Source organism: Falco punctatus (genome assembly GCF_963210335.1).
Source record: "Falco punctatus genome assembly, contig: scaffold_34, whole genome shotgun sequence".
NCBI classification, from domain to species: Eukaryota; Metazoa; Chordata; class Aves; order Falconiformes; family Falconidae; genus Falco; species Falco punctatus.
Genome location: NW_027660147.1, coordinates 480,455 through 496,103, shown reverse-complemented (window position 1 = coordinate 496,103; position 15,649 = coordinate 480,455). Strand labels below are relative to the sequence as shown.

The 15,649-nt window shown below is 48.5% G+C and overlaps 1 protein-coding gene and 1 long non-coding RNA gene across 2 annotated transcripts in view; one reads left to right on the top strand and one right to left on the bottom strand.

Moving 5' to 3' along the window:
- Positions 1-1,375: 1,375 nt before the first annotated feature.
- The window catches only part of LOC308057781 (uncharacterized protein), a 490,296-nt gene continuing 476,022 nt past the window's right edge, over positions 1,376-15,649 (bottom strand). Inside the window, exon 2 of the mRNA XM_080411834.1 lies at positions 1,376-1,447. Within this exon, the coding sequence (XP_080267960.1) occupies positions 1,440-1,447 (8 nt within the window). The 3' untranslated portion in view covers positions 1,376-1,439. The remainder of the gene's footprint in view (positions 1,448-15,649) is intronic.
- LOC308057793 lies at positions 12,879-15,490 on the top strand. The gene is made up of 5 exons (XR_013925459.1): positions 12,879-12,979; positions 13,431-13,511; positions 13,852-13,879; positions 14,587-14,628; positions 14,952-15,490. It is a non-coding gene; the product is annotated as an uncharacterized lncRNA (long non-coding RNA).

The following is a 15,649-nucleotide window of genomic DNA, read 5'->3' as shown; positions in this document are numbered from 1 at the left end:
TTTCTCTACGTCGCCACTTAAGGCGCAGAGCTGCCTTCTGCTTGTTATAAATTGAGACCACAACGGATCATAATCCAATTAAAATTGTATTAATTATAGCAAGTAGAATATGAGCAAAAACAGCGCTGGACGGCAGGGGAGTCTGCGCTCCACCAACTGCCGCCCTGAGCAGTTTAAACAGTCCTTTTTTATACTTTTTACTTTCGTGTTTATGAAGTAGTGGAGGTGTTAACCCCTTACTCATATATCTTTATAGGGGGTTGTCTGTCTTGTTTCTGTCTGGCGGTTATCTTCTCTTTTACAAGCAGCATCCTGGATGTAGTGGAGGTGTTAACCCCTTACTCATATATCTTTATATGGGGTCGTCTGTCTTGTTTCTGTCTGGCGGTTATCTTCTCTTTTACAAGCAGCATCCTGGACATCTGGCAGTTATCTTATTTTTCACAAGAGGCATCCTGGATATCTGGCGCCTAGTCTTTACATTATGCTTAACATAAATCTTAATAAACAATATCCTAGTCCATAGTTTCTTACAATCCCCCCTTTTTCTTTTTATCCTATTATTGTTTATTAGACGCTACATTCATTCTTGGCACTGCAAATAAACCTTTTTCCACAATCCCAACATTTATCATAACACTCACAAGGTAATACGTCACAATTACAATAGGCGTAGTTGGGTAATACATATAATAATAACATACAAAACCAAAACTTAAAAATAACACTTTTTCTTAACACGTTCTTTTTTTTTTTTTTTTTTTTTTTTTTTTAATGCGTCACTATCATGGCTAGACTATAGGGATTTCGCATGCGCGGTCTTTCCAGATTTTTCCAGCACATTCTGTGGGGCTTTAAAATCGCGCATGCGCATGTTCAAAGGTATACACGGACCATTCGCATGATCAACAATGGCTACTGCGTGCCCAGATGAAGTCCCAAACCCATTTCCCGAGCTTACCACTCCGGTAAGTCTGTTAATGGTAACATTTATGGCACTATGGCCAAATGACAGGTCCCAGTTTTCAATGTAAGGTTTTCTCACCACCAGACCACCACGTCACCTGCCAGAGAAGAAGGGTCTAGAGTGGACATTTCGCCCTCTGAACATTCTGTAAGGTGAGTGTTCTCAAAACGTTTAACCTATATGGTTCATTAGAAAGAAGATCAAAATTTTTTTTTTTTTTTTTTTTTTTTTTTTCCTGTTGCTGTTTAGGCAGAGGGTGCGTTTTTCAGTTGTCTCACGTCAAGAACTTATGGCGGAGGTGAAAAAGTATAAAAGGCGTTTCCATATCCTCGTCTTTGCGTTCCTGGCGCTTGTTTTTATTGCTATTCTATTTTTTTTTTTACTCAGCTTACATTGTTATCTGAATTGTTAAGAGTCAATTGTTTCCAAATTCTTGTTGGCTATTAAAATGTTATTTTGTGTGTACATTTTGTCATACTACTCGCATTTGTTTAACGCCATCGGGTGAAACCATAATAGCAAATTGCATATTAGTTATAACGTGTTGAATTAATCTTATAAAACATGGAACAGCACATGGCAAAAACAATAAGGTGGCTAATCCACATAACAAATAAAATAGGATTCGTTTTACCCAGGGGCTCCCGAGAAGCCAGGAAAACAAGTCAATATTCGTCTTTCCAAGTTCAGACGGGAACATGGGCTAACTTCCCTGTCTCTGATGTGATTTGTTTAACTACCTCACCATTGTCATCAATTTTCAAACAACAATTGGAAACATTTACTTTACCACAAACACCTCTTTCTTTGGCTAGCAGGTAGTCCAGAACCATCCTGTGTTGATAAATTGCATTTAACATCAAAAGCTTTAGCTGTTTGATTAGTAATAATTTCCAAGACAGCCTGTAGACGAATTATATGATTCAGATTGTAGATAGGTTCTCGAGCGCCGTTAATAAGTTCATTAGGATTCCAAGTTGCAGGTTTATAATACTGTATGATACGTTGTGGTGTCCATTCATTTAATAAATATTGGTACCCCCTCAATTCTTGGGAGTCTGGAAAAATCAACTTGCCACTGTTGCCCTGGCTAATTTTCAAACACATTTCACATCGCTGAGTCACCTGTTTTATTACAGTATACAAGTTCTGCCCTATCAATTTCTGATTTAGACTTTTATATAAATTATCAGCTCCCCAATGCATCTTATTATGTTCTATTACGGCTGTGGTCCATATTAAATTGGATGGTACCACTATACGACCATCCCTCAAATAAGTTAGAATAATTTGGCTCCTGATCTGTACTTACAGTTTGGATTTTACCGTCTGATATTAAGGATAATTCCTCTTTTCCTACCTCCTCTGCTACTTGTATGGCTTCATGGTCGGCCAGGCGGTTTCCAATTTCCAAATCAGTGCCTTAATGGGCCATCTTATGTTCTTCCTTCCTGGACGACCCTCTTATAACAGAGGGGGCCCTTCCTCACATCAAGGTCTGGCATGGCATATGTCCCCACCGCTCAACGCCTACTGGGTTGCAGCCAGCAGCAGAGCTCAAGATCCTTCTTGGTGGCAAACACAGAGGCCAACCCAGTCTTGCCCTTGATTGTGGTAGGAGGCACTTGACCAGCCTTATTCTTTGTACTTTGTTGTCAATGCAAAGCTTCATCTGCACATCCCATAACAAGTCACAGTCATGGTAAAACACAGATTTACATTAGTAGAACTACTACAGAGTGTATTTTATTTTAGTTTTTTTTTATGCAGTATTCCCCACAGCCTTGCTGACCAAGGGATATTGTTTTACCTGAACTAGGCAGGCCTCCTGTTTATCATTTTTACTGTAACAGGGAAAGCATTTTTCCCTTTACTTGGAATTTACTTTCAGATATACCTGGTTAAAGATTTCTTTTACTTCAGGGAGGTCTTCTCTTCCACTTTTCTGTTGAATTAAAGATAAGCTCAACATTTTAGTTAATTGATCATTTTTAACTTTTGGATTCATTTCCCCTTCTTTAAACGTCTAGATGTTCTAATAAATCTCTTCCCAACAAAGATTTTGGTGAATTTGGCATTCTTATTTGTTTTCTTAGTTTGTACTTTAAAGGTTTCAGGATATTTTCCTGGCGGCCAGCAGCTCCCACAACTGTAACAAATTCTTTTCACTGAAGTTTAACACCAAATAAGTTGGTTTTGTATTCACCAACTTTTCTACATCACGATTACCTTAGTAAAAATCAACTCGAACCTTTATCCAGTCCTATTCACAACTAACTTTCAAACATCTAAATTTCCTCATCAGAGATTCACCTTTACTCTCCTCAGACCCGCTGCCTGCCCTAGAGGGGCCGTTACCGGTCCTGTTGTGCTGCAAATGCTGCAGCAATCGGGGTGACATTGTCAGGTCCTTCTGCTCAATCGTCAGCAACAGCAACCCCCTCCTCCCCACCATCGGAAGGGTTCGGGGCAGGAGATGCTGTTCCTGCTCTGCAGGTTACACAAGCCTGCCTCTGCAGCAGCACTTCTGTTTTAACTCTTTCTTACCCTGAATGCAAATCTGCTCCTTGTTGCTTTAAGTCTGTGTTATTACGTATCAGCCTTCGCAGGCAAACAGCAAACACCCTGCCATGCGTCCCGCAGGACTCAGCCGCACCTTCGAGGGGATACGGGGCTTTGTACAAACTCACCCCAATACTTTAACACTTTCACAGGGTTTTTTGACTCTCCACCCCCCCCCCCGGCTTCAGATCTTACATACATTAGCACAAGTTTTTTTATCTTACAACGTGTTTCATTCTGGTTGCTCCATAGAAGGAACCACAACCTCCCCTCTGATCCTTTTCCATTGCTAATATTAAGGGATCTTGTGGAGCTAGGTTAATACCACACTCTTTTGCCACTCTGGGTGATTCCTCAGAGTGAAAAACATACCAGCATACATTACTTCATCCCATTTTTCCTCTCGCCTTAAAAATAACATTAATTTTAGCAAAACATTATAATTCAGTGTGCCGTTTAAGGGCCATTTTCTCTGTCCCCTAACTTATACAGGGGCCACCACTGATTGCAGTACTTAGCCAAAGTTCTCTTATTCACGCTTCCCCCAGCTGCCCCCCCCATTTCCTTCCAGTGACCTTTCTTACTATTATCTCAATCGCTATCCCAGCCACAGAGACTCTAATTTCACTTACAGCTCTCTCTCTTATCCCAAGGCGTCCAAACCTTACAGTCAGGGCATTCAATTTCTTGTCGCCACCATACATATAATAATTCTTTACACCATATACACTTTAAAACATACAGAGGTTCACATTCACCCCTTGGATGTTCAAGACAATAACCACATACCAACATTTGTAATATACTGAATACAGAAATGTTCTCACATTTCCAGCATAAATGAGTATAACAATTATTAATAACCTTGTAATTATTAATTAAAAGGCCACTTTTCTCCACATTCCAGCTTACACTCACAGAACACACTTATCACTTACAGAATTACTACTTACAAAATGCAACACACAGGTATCTTTCTACAGCAACACCAAGAGCTCACTATTATTATAAAAAATATAGCCAAAATCACAGTAACAATTAGGGTACTGCTTCTCTAATCCGCTGAATTACTATAGTTCTCAGGTCCTGCATATGAGTTCTATGCACCGGATCCTGATTATCCCAATTAGGTCTTTGGAGTGGCCATTTAATATCTGCTTGGGGTCCCTGGGTTTCCTCGGTAGTAAATAATTGACAAAGGATAGATTGCATCTTATCCCAAGTATAAAGGTTTGGTCCCAGAAATTGATCTAATCTTTCTGCCACTCCGAGTGGGTCCTCAATTAAGTTTCCCATCTCGGTCCTTTTAAAATCTCGTAGGTCAGCCGAATTTAGAGGCACAGAAATATATCCGATCACAGGTTGAGGTCCCCCCCCATGGGCTTTTCTCTTAGGGGGTATATTTGAGCTGCCCCTTTTTGACTTCTAGTTACGCGTCTAGGAAGAGGGGGAGACCCTTGTTCCGACTCTGGTGGGGGAATGGGCGCTCTGGGGACCTCTGCAGGAGCAGGAGGAGGAATGTAAGGAGGGGGGGTTAGAAGGGTTTCGTCTAACTCTCCCTTCTTTTTCTTTTGTTTAGTTTTTTTATTTTATTCAGCGGGTAAAGTCTAGCTCCTGGTTTTTTAGCCACACCTCCACATATTGACTCTCCTCCGGGTTAAGGGGTTTTTTTATTATTAACCCAGAGGTTTAATTGCTGTCTTACCCAATCTTCTTCTGACCCATAGACTGGCCAAAAGACATTTTTAGAAATCCTCTTCCCTCCCCATATCTTAGTACAATATTCTATCACTTTCTGCTTATCTTTCCCTAGGGTTCCAGGGAAATATCTCCAATTGTCCAAGATATATGCCAGAGGGGTATTCTTAGGTACAGTGGGTACCCTTCCCATGGGAGTCGAAGGCTTGCTGCCCTTCGCCCCCATCTTCTGGAATATCCACAAACATACACTCACTCGCTCCCCTTGTTCCTGGCCCAGTCCCTCGCGGGAGATGGGAAACGCAGTACTTAAGAGTCCACACTCGCTTGGTTCAGTATATCGAACCTCTCACTCGTTATATTCCAGGAAACCCAATCCCGCCTGAACGGCAAACCTTGCGAACAAATTCGCAATATACTTACGCGTCCTGCGTCTTCGTCCGGACTCCCGTGCACAGAATTTTTATGGGATTTTACCGGTTTCTCCTTTGCTCATTATTCTAGAATTTAGGTTCGTCGGTAAGGTTGGAGTAAGCTGTTGGTCGCGGGGCCGCGAAATGTCGCGGGGTGCCTCCCCGGAGGACCAAAGCCCACTGTTCCTTATCCGAGTCACGGCACCAGGAATTGTTATAAATTGAGACCACAACGGATCATAATCCAATTAAAATTGTATTAATTATAGCAAGTAGAATATGAGCAAAAACAGTGCTGGACGGCAGGGGAGTCTGCGCTCCACCAACTGCCGCCCTGAGCAGTTTAAACAGTCCTTTTTTATACTTTTTACTTTCGTGTTTATGAAGTAGTGGAGGTGTTAACCCCTTACTCATATATCTTTATAGGGGGTTGTCTGTCTTGTTTCTGTCTGGCGGTTATCTTCTCTTTTACAAGCAGCATCCTGGATGTAGTGGAGGTGTTAACCCCTTACTCATATATCTTTATATGGGGTCGTCTGTCTTGTTTCTGTCTGGCGGTTATCTTCTCTTTTACAAGCAGCATCCTGGACATCTGGCAGTTATCTTATTTTTCACAAGAGGCATCCTGGATATCTGGCGCCTAGTCTTTACATTATGCTTAACATAAATCTTAATAAACAATATCCTAGTCCATAGTTTCTTACATGCTGACCACCGATGTGCAAGCCGTCGGTCCGCAGTGCCTCCCGGGGCGCCGGGGGCTGCCTGCGGCGCGGCGCGGGGCCGGGGGCGGCTCTGCGGGGGCTGCCTGCGGCTGAGGCGGAGCCGCGAGTGCGGAGCCGCAGCGCAGCCCCCGGGCTCGCCCCCTGCGGAGGGCTGCCCGCTCCCTTCCCTGCGCGCTCCCCGGCGCTCGCCGCCTCGCTCCGGCCTCTCCCGGAAAAGGGGTCCGGTCTCCGGCTGGCAAACGCCTGCCCCGAGCCGGGCACGGCCAGCGCCGCCGTCGCAGGAGCGTGCCGGGGCGAGGGGCGGCGGCGAAACGTCTCGAACCTCGGCAGCGACAGCCCCGACCGCGCGGAGACCCGGTAGCGAGCCCGGGCCCCCCGCGGGAGGCGGCTCCGGCTGACCGGCACCTTCACGCCGCACTCGCGGCCTCTGCCGCGGCCGTTCCCGTCCTCCGCAACCGCTCGGGGGGCGCCCGTCACCCGCAGCTCCCCCGGCTCGCCCGCGCCGCTCCCGCAGCCGCCCCCGGGCAGGGCGGGGGGGGACGGCGGAGCCCTTCCCGGCTGCCGTGCGGGGTCTGCGGCCCGGGCACAGCGGCCCCGCCGGCGCACCCCGCAGCGAGCGCACCGCGGCGCGGGGGGGCGGGGGGCGGCCACCGGGTTCCAGCCGCCGGCTGTCCCCGAGGGAGGGGCGGGCGGGGTCGCTCCAGCCCGCGGCACCGCCTGCCGGACCGCCCGCCGGCCGGGAGGGGTGGCCCCCCGCCCCGGGTGGCCCCCCGCCCCCCGAGCCGCCCCCCTCTCGCAGCCCGGGCTGCTGCCGAGCTCCTCTGCCGAGAGCCCGAGGGAGATCGCTGCCCCCCGGGCCCCGGTGCCCACCCGGGGCTGGAAAAGCGCAGCCCCCTGCAGCGTGCTTACAGGCACCGGGGGCTGGGGGCTGCCTCTGCCTGCCTGTGCGGGTATGCACACCGCATAACCTAGCGCTGACCCGAACTGCATGCACACGTGTGTGCGGTGGGCATGCCCGCTCGGCACGCGTGTGCCCACTGGAACACACTTCCTTGGCCGCAGCCGGGGCGGGGGCTGCAGCAGCCTCCCCTCTCTCCTGGGCTGGTACTGTAATAAGTAACTCAAGGTAATTTGCTGATCGACCAAGGCAAGCAAGAGGAACGAACCCGTCGTGGTGGTCTTAAGAACTTCCTATTTAACAAGAAGAGACATGTCCACAATATGATCTTGCTACACCAAACATGGGAACGTCCTGTCTGGCAAGAAACCACCACAACAGAAGCAGCAGAGGGGCTACTGAGGGTGTCAGAAGTGACCTCGGGGAAGACAAGAAGAGCTGCTCAGCTTGCTTGAATTTGCGCGCCGTTGGTGGAGCAGGAGACTCCCCGGCCGCCCAGCGCTGTTTTGCTTACTTGTCGCTTGCTTTAATAAATCACATTTTCTAATTGGCCAGTCTCTGGCATTTCATTGGACAGCTAAACTATAACAATTTTGGTGCCGTGACTTGGATAAAGGCAATCTGCCCTGAGGTCCGTGGCAGGGGAGGCGCCCCGCTGGATAAGCGGCCCTTGTCGGGGTGCTTCTACGCCAAATCCTTTACCGACGAACCTCAAATGTGACAGTGAGCAAATAAAACCGGTTACCCCGTAATCTTTGTGCACGAAGCCCGAATGAAGACGCAGGACGCGTGAGTATAGGCCGGTTAACCGTTCGGTTGGGGTTGGGTATCCTGAAGCGTGCTTGTGTGAGACGCCCAGGGAGGGCAAAGTGAGTGCGGACCCTCAGTAGTGCGGTTTCCAGACCCCGCGAGGGGCTGCGCCACGAACCAGGGGAAGCGAGTGCGTGAGTGAAAGAAGGCGCCTCGGAAGACGGGACAGAGGAAAAGCAAAGCCCTCTGATCCCATGGGTGGTTCTGGGGTCCAGATTAGGCTCCCACAGATACCACCGGAGAGTCCGCTAGGAGTAACGATAAAATTTTGGGATGCGTACCCTTCTAGGCAGGGTAAGAGTAAAGTAAGATTGATACACTACTGTATGGAAGTTTGGGGTGGGAAACAAATTAGGGGTGACCACCTCTACTGACCGGTCTTCGGGGCATCTGAAGACTGGATATGCCAGGCTTTGAATATATATGTGAATTCAAAAGACCCCTTTTGCCTGGAGGAAAGTGAGTATGCTTCCTTATGGGTAGGGTCTGAAACTAGGGCCCTCGTGTTCCCGTTAAAAGAAAACAAGGGGGGAAAAAGAAGAAGAATAGAAGTGAGGATGAGATACCGACCTCTCCCCCTCCGTATACACCTCCACCGCCCTCCTCCCCCCCAGCTCTTACCACCTCCCTCACTCCCCTCCCGCTGCTATCTAGACCCTGTGAAAGTGTTAAAGTATTGGGGTGAGTTTGTACAAAGCCCCGTATCCCCTCGAAGGTGCGGCTGAGTCACGCTGGATGCATGGCAGGGTGTTTGCTGTTTGCCTGCGAAGGCTGATATGTAATAACACAGACTTAAAGCAACAAGTAGCAGATTTGCATTCAGGGTAAGAAAGAGTTAAAATAGAAGTGCTGTAGCAGAGGCAGGCTTGTGTAACCTGCAGAGCAGGAACAGCATCTCCTGCCCCGAACCCTTCCGATGGTGGGGAGGAGGGGGTTGCTGTTGCTGACGATTGAGCAGAAGGACCTGACAATGTCACCCCGATTGCTGCAGCATTTGCAGCACAACAGGACCGGTAACGGCCCCTCTAGGGCAGGCAGCGGGTCTGAGGAGAGTAAAGGTGAATCTCTGATGGGGAAATTTAGATGTTTGAAAGTCAGTTGTGAATAGGACTGGATAAAGGTTCGAGTTGATTTTTACTAAGGTAATCGTGATGTAGAAAAGTTGGTGAATACAAAACCAACTTATTTGGTGTTAAACTTCAGTGAAAAGAATTTGTTACAGTTGTGGGAGCTGCTGGCCACCAGGAAAATATCCTGAAACCTTTAAAGTACAAACTAAGAAAACAAATAAGAATGCCAAATTCACCAAAATCTTTGTTGGGAAGAGATTTATTAGAACACCTAGACGTTTAAAGAAGGGGAAATGAAACCAAAAGTTAAAAATGATCAATTAACTAAGATGTTGAGCTTATCTTTAATTCAACAGAAAAGTGGAAGAGAGGACCTCCCTGAAGTAAAAGAAATCTTTAACCAGGTATATCTGAAAGTAAATTCCAAGTAAAGGGAAAAATGCTTTCCCTGTTACAGTAAAAATGATAAACAGGAGGCCTGCCTAGTTCAGGTAAAACAATATCCCTTGGTCAGCAAGGCTGTGGGGAATATTGCATAAAAACTAAAATAAAATACACTCTGTAGTAGTTCTACTAATGTAAATCTGTGTTTTACCATGACTGTGACTTGTTATGGGATGTGCAGATGAAACTCTGCATTGACAACAAAGTACAAGGAATAAGCTTGGTCAGGTGCCTCCTACCACAATCAAGGGCAAGACTGGGTTGGCCTCTGTGTTTGCCACCAAGAAGGATCTTGAGCTCTGCTGCTGGCTGCAACCCAGTAGGCGTTGAGCGGTGGGGACATGTGCCATGCCAGACCTTGATGTGAGGAAGGGCCCCCTCTGTTATAAGAGGGTCGTCCAGGAAGGAAGAACATAAGATGGCCCATTAAGGCACTGATTTGGAAATTGGAAACCGCCTGGCCGACCATGAAGCCATACAAGTAGCAGAAGAGGTAGGAAAGAAGGAATTATCCTTAATACCAGATGGTAAAATCCAAACTGTAAGTACAGATCAGGAGCCAAATTATTCTAAAGAAAACTTAAAGGTCATTCAGGACATGAATGATAAAATAAATAAGTGGACTTATTTGAGGGATGGTCGTATAGTGGTACCATCCAATTTAATATGGACCACAGCCGTAATAGAACATAATAGGATGCATTGGGGAGCTGATAATTTATATAAAAGTCTAAATCAGAAATTGATAGGGCAGAACTTGTATACTGTAATAAAACAGGTGACTCAGCGATGTGAAATGTGTTTGAAAATTAGCCAGGGCAACAGTGGCAAGTTGATTTTTCCAGACTCCCAAGAATTGAGGGGGTACCAATATTTATTAAATGAATGGACACCACAACGTATCATACAGTATTATAAACCTGCAACTTGGAATCCTAATGAACTTATTAACGGTGCTCGAGAACCTATCTACAACCTGAATCATATCATTCGTCTACAGGCTGTCTTGGAAATTATTACTAATCAAACAGCTAAAGCTTTTGACGTGAAATGCAACTTATCAACACAGGATGGTTCTCGATTACCTGCTAGCCGAAGAAAGAGGTGTTTGTGATAAAGTAAATGTTTCCAATTGTTGTTTGAAAAGTGATGACAATGGTGAGGTAGTTAAACAAATCACATCAGAGACAGGGAAGTTAGCCCATGTTCCCGTCTGAACTTGGAAAGACGAATATTGACTTGTTTTCCTGGCTTCTCGGGAGCCCCTGGGTAAAACGAATCCTATTTTATTTGTTATGTGGATTAGCCACCTTATTGTTTTTGCCATGTGCTGTTCCATGTTTTATAAGATTAATTCAACACGTTATAACTAACATGCAATTTGCTATTATGGTTTCACCCGATGGCGTTAAACAAATGCGAGTAGTATGACAAAATGTACACACAAAATAACATTTTAATAGCCAACAAGAATTTGGAAACAATTGACTCTTAACAATTCAGATAACAATGTAAGCTGAGTAAAAAAAAAAAATAGAATAGCAACAAAAACAAGCGCCAGGAACGCAAAGACGAGGATATGGAAACGCCTTTTATACTTTTTCACCTCCGCCATAAGTTCTTGACGTGAGACAACAGAAAAACGCACCCTCTGCCTAAACAGCAACAGGAAAAAAAAAAATATATATATATATAAAATTTTGATCTTCTTTCTAATGAACCATATAGGTTAAACGTTTTGAGAACACTCACCTTACAGAATGTTCAGAGGGCGAAATGTCCACTCTAGACCCTTCTTCTCTGGCAGGTGACGTGGTGGTCTGGTGGTGAGAAAACCTTACATTGAAAACAGGGACCTGTCATTTGGCCATAGTGCCATGAATGTTACCATTAACAGACTTACCGGAGTGGTAAGCTCGGGAAATGGGTTTGGGACTTCATCTGGGCACGCAGTAGCCATTGTTGATCACGCGAATGGTCCGTGTATACCTTTGAACATGCGCATGCGCGATTTTAAAGCCCCACAGAATGTGCTGGAAAAATCTGGAAAGACCGCGCATGCAAAATCCCTATAGTCTAGCCATGATAGTGACGCATGTTAAAAAAAAAAAAAAAAAAGGGAATGTGTTAAGAAAAAGTTTTATTTTTAAGTTTTGGTTTTGTATGTTATTATTATATGTATTACCCAACTATGCCTATTGTAATTGTGACGTATTACCTTGTGAGTGTTATGATAAATGTTGGGATTGTGGAAAAAGGTTTACTTGCAGTGCCGAGAATGAAAGTAGCCTCTAATAAACAATAGGATAAAAAGAAAAAGGGGGGATTGTGAGAAACTATGGACTAGGGTATTGTTTATTAAGATTTATGTTAAGCTCAATAGGATAAAAAGAAAAAGGGGGGATTGTGAGAAAGTATGGACTAGGGTATTGTTTATTAAGATTTATGTTAAGCTCAATGTAAAGTTTAGGCAACAAAATATATGAAAACGCTTACTGCTTGTGAAAGATAAGATAACCGCCAGATGTCCAGGAACCGACAGAAACAAGACAGACAACCCCACATAAGGATATATGAGTGAAGGGTCAATACCTCCACTACTTCATGAACACGGGTAAAGATGTATAAAAAGGGACTGTTTGAACTGCTCAGGGCGGCAGTTGGCGGAGCACAGACTCCCCTGCCGTCCAGCGCTGTTTTGCTCATATTCTACTTGCTATAATTAATAAAATTTTAATTGGATTATGATCCGTTGTGGTCTGAATTTATAACAACGGGGGGGCTGCCGGCGTCTCCTGCGCCCAGCCTGCTGTGCTCCACAGGGGGCTGGGCGCTGGGTGCCCCATGGCGGGGCTGGGGGCTGTAATCCCCCGGTGCCTGGCCTGGGGCTGGCTCCTTGTGCTCCCGCTGGTGCCCGGGGGTCTCGAAAGGAGGGCTGGCGTTGCTCCTTGTTGGCGCCAATTAACAACAATTAAACACCAGGCCAGGGCGTTAAAGCCCCGCTTTGTGCCAGGGCACGTGCTGGGGGTGGCCGGGGGCACCGCAGCCGCTCTCAGCCCCTCGTGCGGGGGGTGCAGCGCTGGGGGCACCCCCAGCTCCGGGGGCCCGGCCGGGACTACACATCCCATCGTCCCGCGGGGGGGAGGGGCCGTGCCGGGTGAGCCGCGGCCTTCCGGGGGCGGGTGTCCGGCGTGCTACCGGTGCGGGCTGGGGGGCTGCGGGCTCGGGGGGCTGGGGGTGAGGGGGCTGCGGGTTCGGGGGGCTGCGGGCTCGGCCCTGGGGGGCTGCGGGCTCGGGGTCTGGCGGGCGCTGGCGCGGGGCGCCGGGGTCAGGGGGCAGCGGGCGCCATGGCAACGGGATGCGCAGAGGCGGAGCCGGGGGGCGGTTGAGCGGTAAGTGGGGGGCTCCGCGCCTCCGGGCCGCGCACCCCTCGCCTCCAGCAGCGCTTTGCTTGTCCCAGGTCCCCGCGGGTGCCCCGGACCCAAGGGGGGGTGGGTGGGGGGGTTTCCCTCCCTCTGCCCCTGGCTGCTCCGCAGGCTCTGGGCTAAGCGGGACCCCCCGGGCTGTGCTGGGGTCGGGGGCGGCCGGAACCTTCACCCTCCCTGGTTCCCTGGGGGGGGTGTGATGTCCCCCCCGGGCTGCAGGAGCACGAAGCCGGTTTGGGGAGCGGGGGGGGAGTGTTTTTCAGACTCAAATGGAGCCTTGTTGAGAGGGGCTCGGGGGGTGGGCGCGGCGCGGAGCCAGCCTGGCAGGCTGCAGCCCCCCGAGCCGGAGAGGGACATCTCTGTGGGAGAGGTGCCTCCGGCCGTGGTGGCACATCGGGGAACCCTCCTCTCCCTTCAGGCAGGAGGTGGGTGTGGATGTGACCAGTGGTGCCGGGTCCCCCTGCAACGTGGAAGAAGAATCCGTAAACGGACGCTGATGGTGAGCGTGGCCCTGCGGTGCGGGGCTGAGGCGGGGCTGGGAAATCCGGATCTGATGCTCTGGCAGCTCTGCCTGGAGGCAGAAGTGGTCCCAAGGGCTGGAGGGTCCTGCCCAGCTGGCAGTCGGGAGGGGCTGTGCTCACCCGTGTCTCTGAAGTTGGAAATACCTTTGTAGTTCTGCATTTCACGTGTCATTTCCCAAACAGCACGGGCAGGAGGAGGGCCTCGCTGCTGTTTATGGGATGCTCTGGAGAAACCTGCCTCTGGCTTTAGTGTGTTTTGAGAAAGTCCAGGACAGACTTGCTTCATTTTCTAATGAGGGAATTTTTCTTTCTCCCCAGGCTACAAAACCCAAGAAAAGTTTAAGAGGTACGTACATATGCTGCAGGCTTTCCTTTTGCTGTCCGTAGGTGCTTCGATCTGCTGGGAATGCCTGGGGCAGGGGGGGGGGGGACGACACTCTCAGGTGGCAGTCCTGGCTACTGAAATGTTTCATGATCCTTGTCTGAAAGCTGCAGATGGTTGAGTGCATCATCATGTCGTTCCTGAACCAGAAATTTTCACCTGCCTCTCACATCAAGCGGATTTGTTTATTGAGGTCCCACATTCCTTTCTTGTGGGCTTTCCCAAATTCAGGGGAGAATATAAGCATTTGTTTCAGTTCTTCCCATCACCTTATCCCTGTTTGGAGGGATACTGTTTGGAGGCCTCTTGCAGCCCCTGATACTGAAGCAGTGCTTTTGGGGTTGCCCAGGGACTCGAGATCCTGCGGGGTGAGAGCTCACAGGTTAAGTGCTGCTTGTGGCCAGTGACTAACTGAATACAAAGCAGCTGGTTCATTTGATAAAGATACCCCATTTCTGGCTAAGTGAAGCTAAATTTTTTATCCACAAAATACTGATCAGGTCCTGGCAGTTCTCTCTAGACTGACAAGGAAGGCCTGACGCTGATGATGCTTAAGACCAAAACTTTATTCTAGCAGATTTCCAAAGAGCAAGCCATACTGAAACTGGGAGCTTTCCTATGCCTGCTTGGTGAGCTCACCTGCCTCAACAGCTTAATTTGTCTCATTTCAGGCTCCATCGATGATGTGCTTGGTGACCTCCTGGGCTATGATGGTAAAACGAACCTTCTTCTCAGCTGAAAGGGCAGCGTCCTTCTATTCTTACTCCCCTCCTGGGAGCAGGAGGTGCTGGTGCAACAGCCATTGATCTGCAAGGGGGCTCCAGCTGTGAGGAGGGGATGGAGCAGGGAGCAGGGCTTCTCGGAGTCAGAGGCCATTGAATAGGCTGGACATCAGCTTTTGGGGAGGCAAAGTGAAGTTCACCTCTGATTAAAAGCCTCTGTGGCCCCGGGGTAGACAGCAGATCCCCCTTTGGAGTGCCTAGGTCAGGAATATGCCCGTGTCCATCATCCTCATCTCTCCCTGTCTTGTTTCCAGATGAAACCTCTGTTAAATCTGCCAAAGCTTCCCAGCCGGCTGTGGGCAGCAGTAGGAGAGCCCAGGACACTGGCTTGCAGGCCAGAAAGAAGTGAGTGCCTTTCAGACACAGCCTCTCCTGTGAGAGATCTCACTTGAAGATCTCTTTGTCCTCCCCAAATCCTTCTGATCTGCCCCATCCTTGGCTTTTCCACCTCCCTCCCTGCCCCAACAGTGATTGCCTGGGAAGGCGAGTTATCTTCTGCGATGCCTTTGGGAACTGGGAGCCCAGAGCCCGAAGCTTTCCAGCAAGAGTTGGGTGTCCCCCAGCCTTGTACATCTTCTGTAAATCTGCTTTGTAACAGTTGCTTAAATAGAGCAGTCCCAGCACTGCCGTCCTTTATCCCAGTGCTATTTTAGCCTCATTTTCTGCGTTGTACGATGCGGCTGGTGTGGCAGCCCTGTGTGGTCTCCTCTGCCTCCCGCTGCCTGGCCTGGCTTGGCTGTCCCTGGACACACTGGCCGAGCTCACGTGTGGTGCTGCTAACCCCCGGGCTTGTGTCATAGGTCCATTTTAGATGATTTCTTCGACAGACTCCCTGCGAAGGACATAAATTCTGCAGAGGTGAGTCCAAGGTTCAGGAAAGAGCCTGGGAGTCCTGAGGGCTGGGGCTGAGCCGGGCCAAGGTTGCGGCGGTATCACCCCGGCCAGGTCAGCA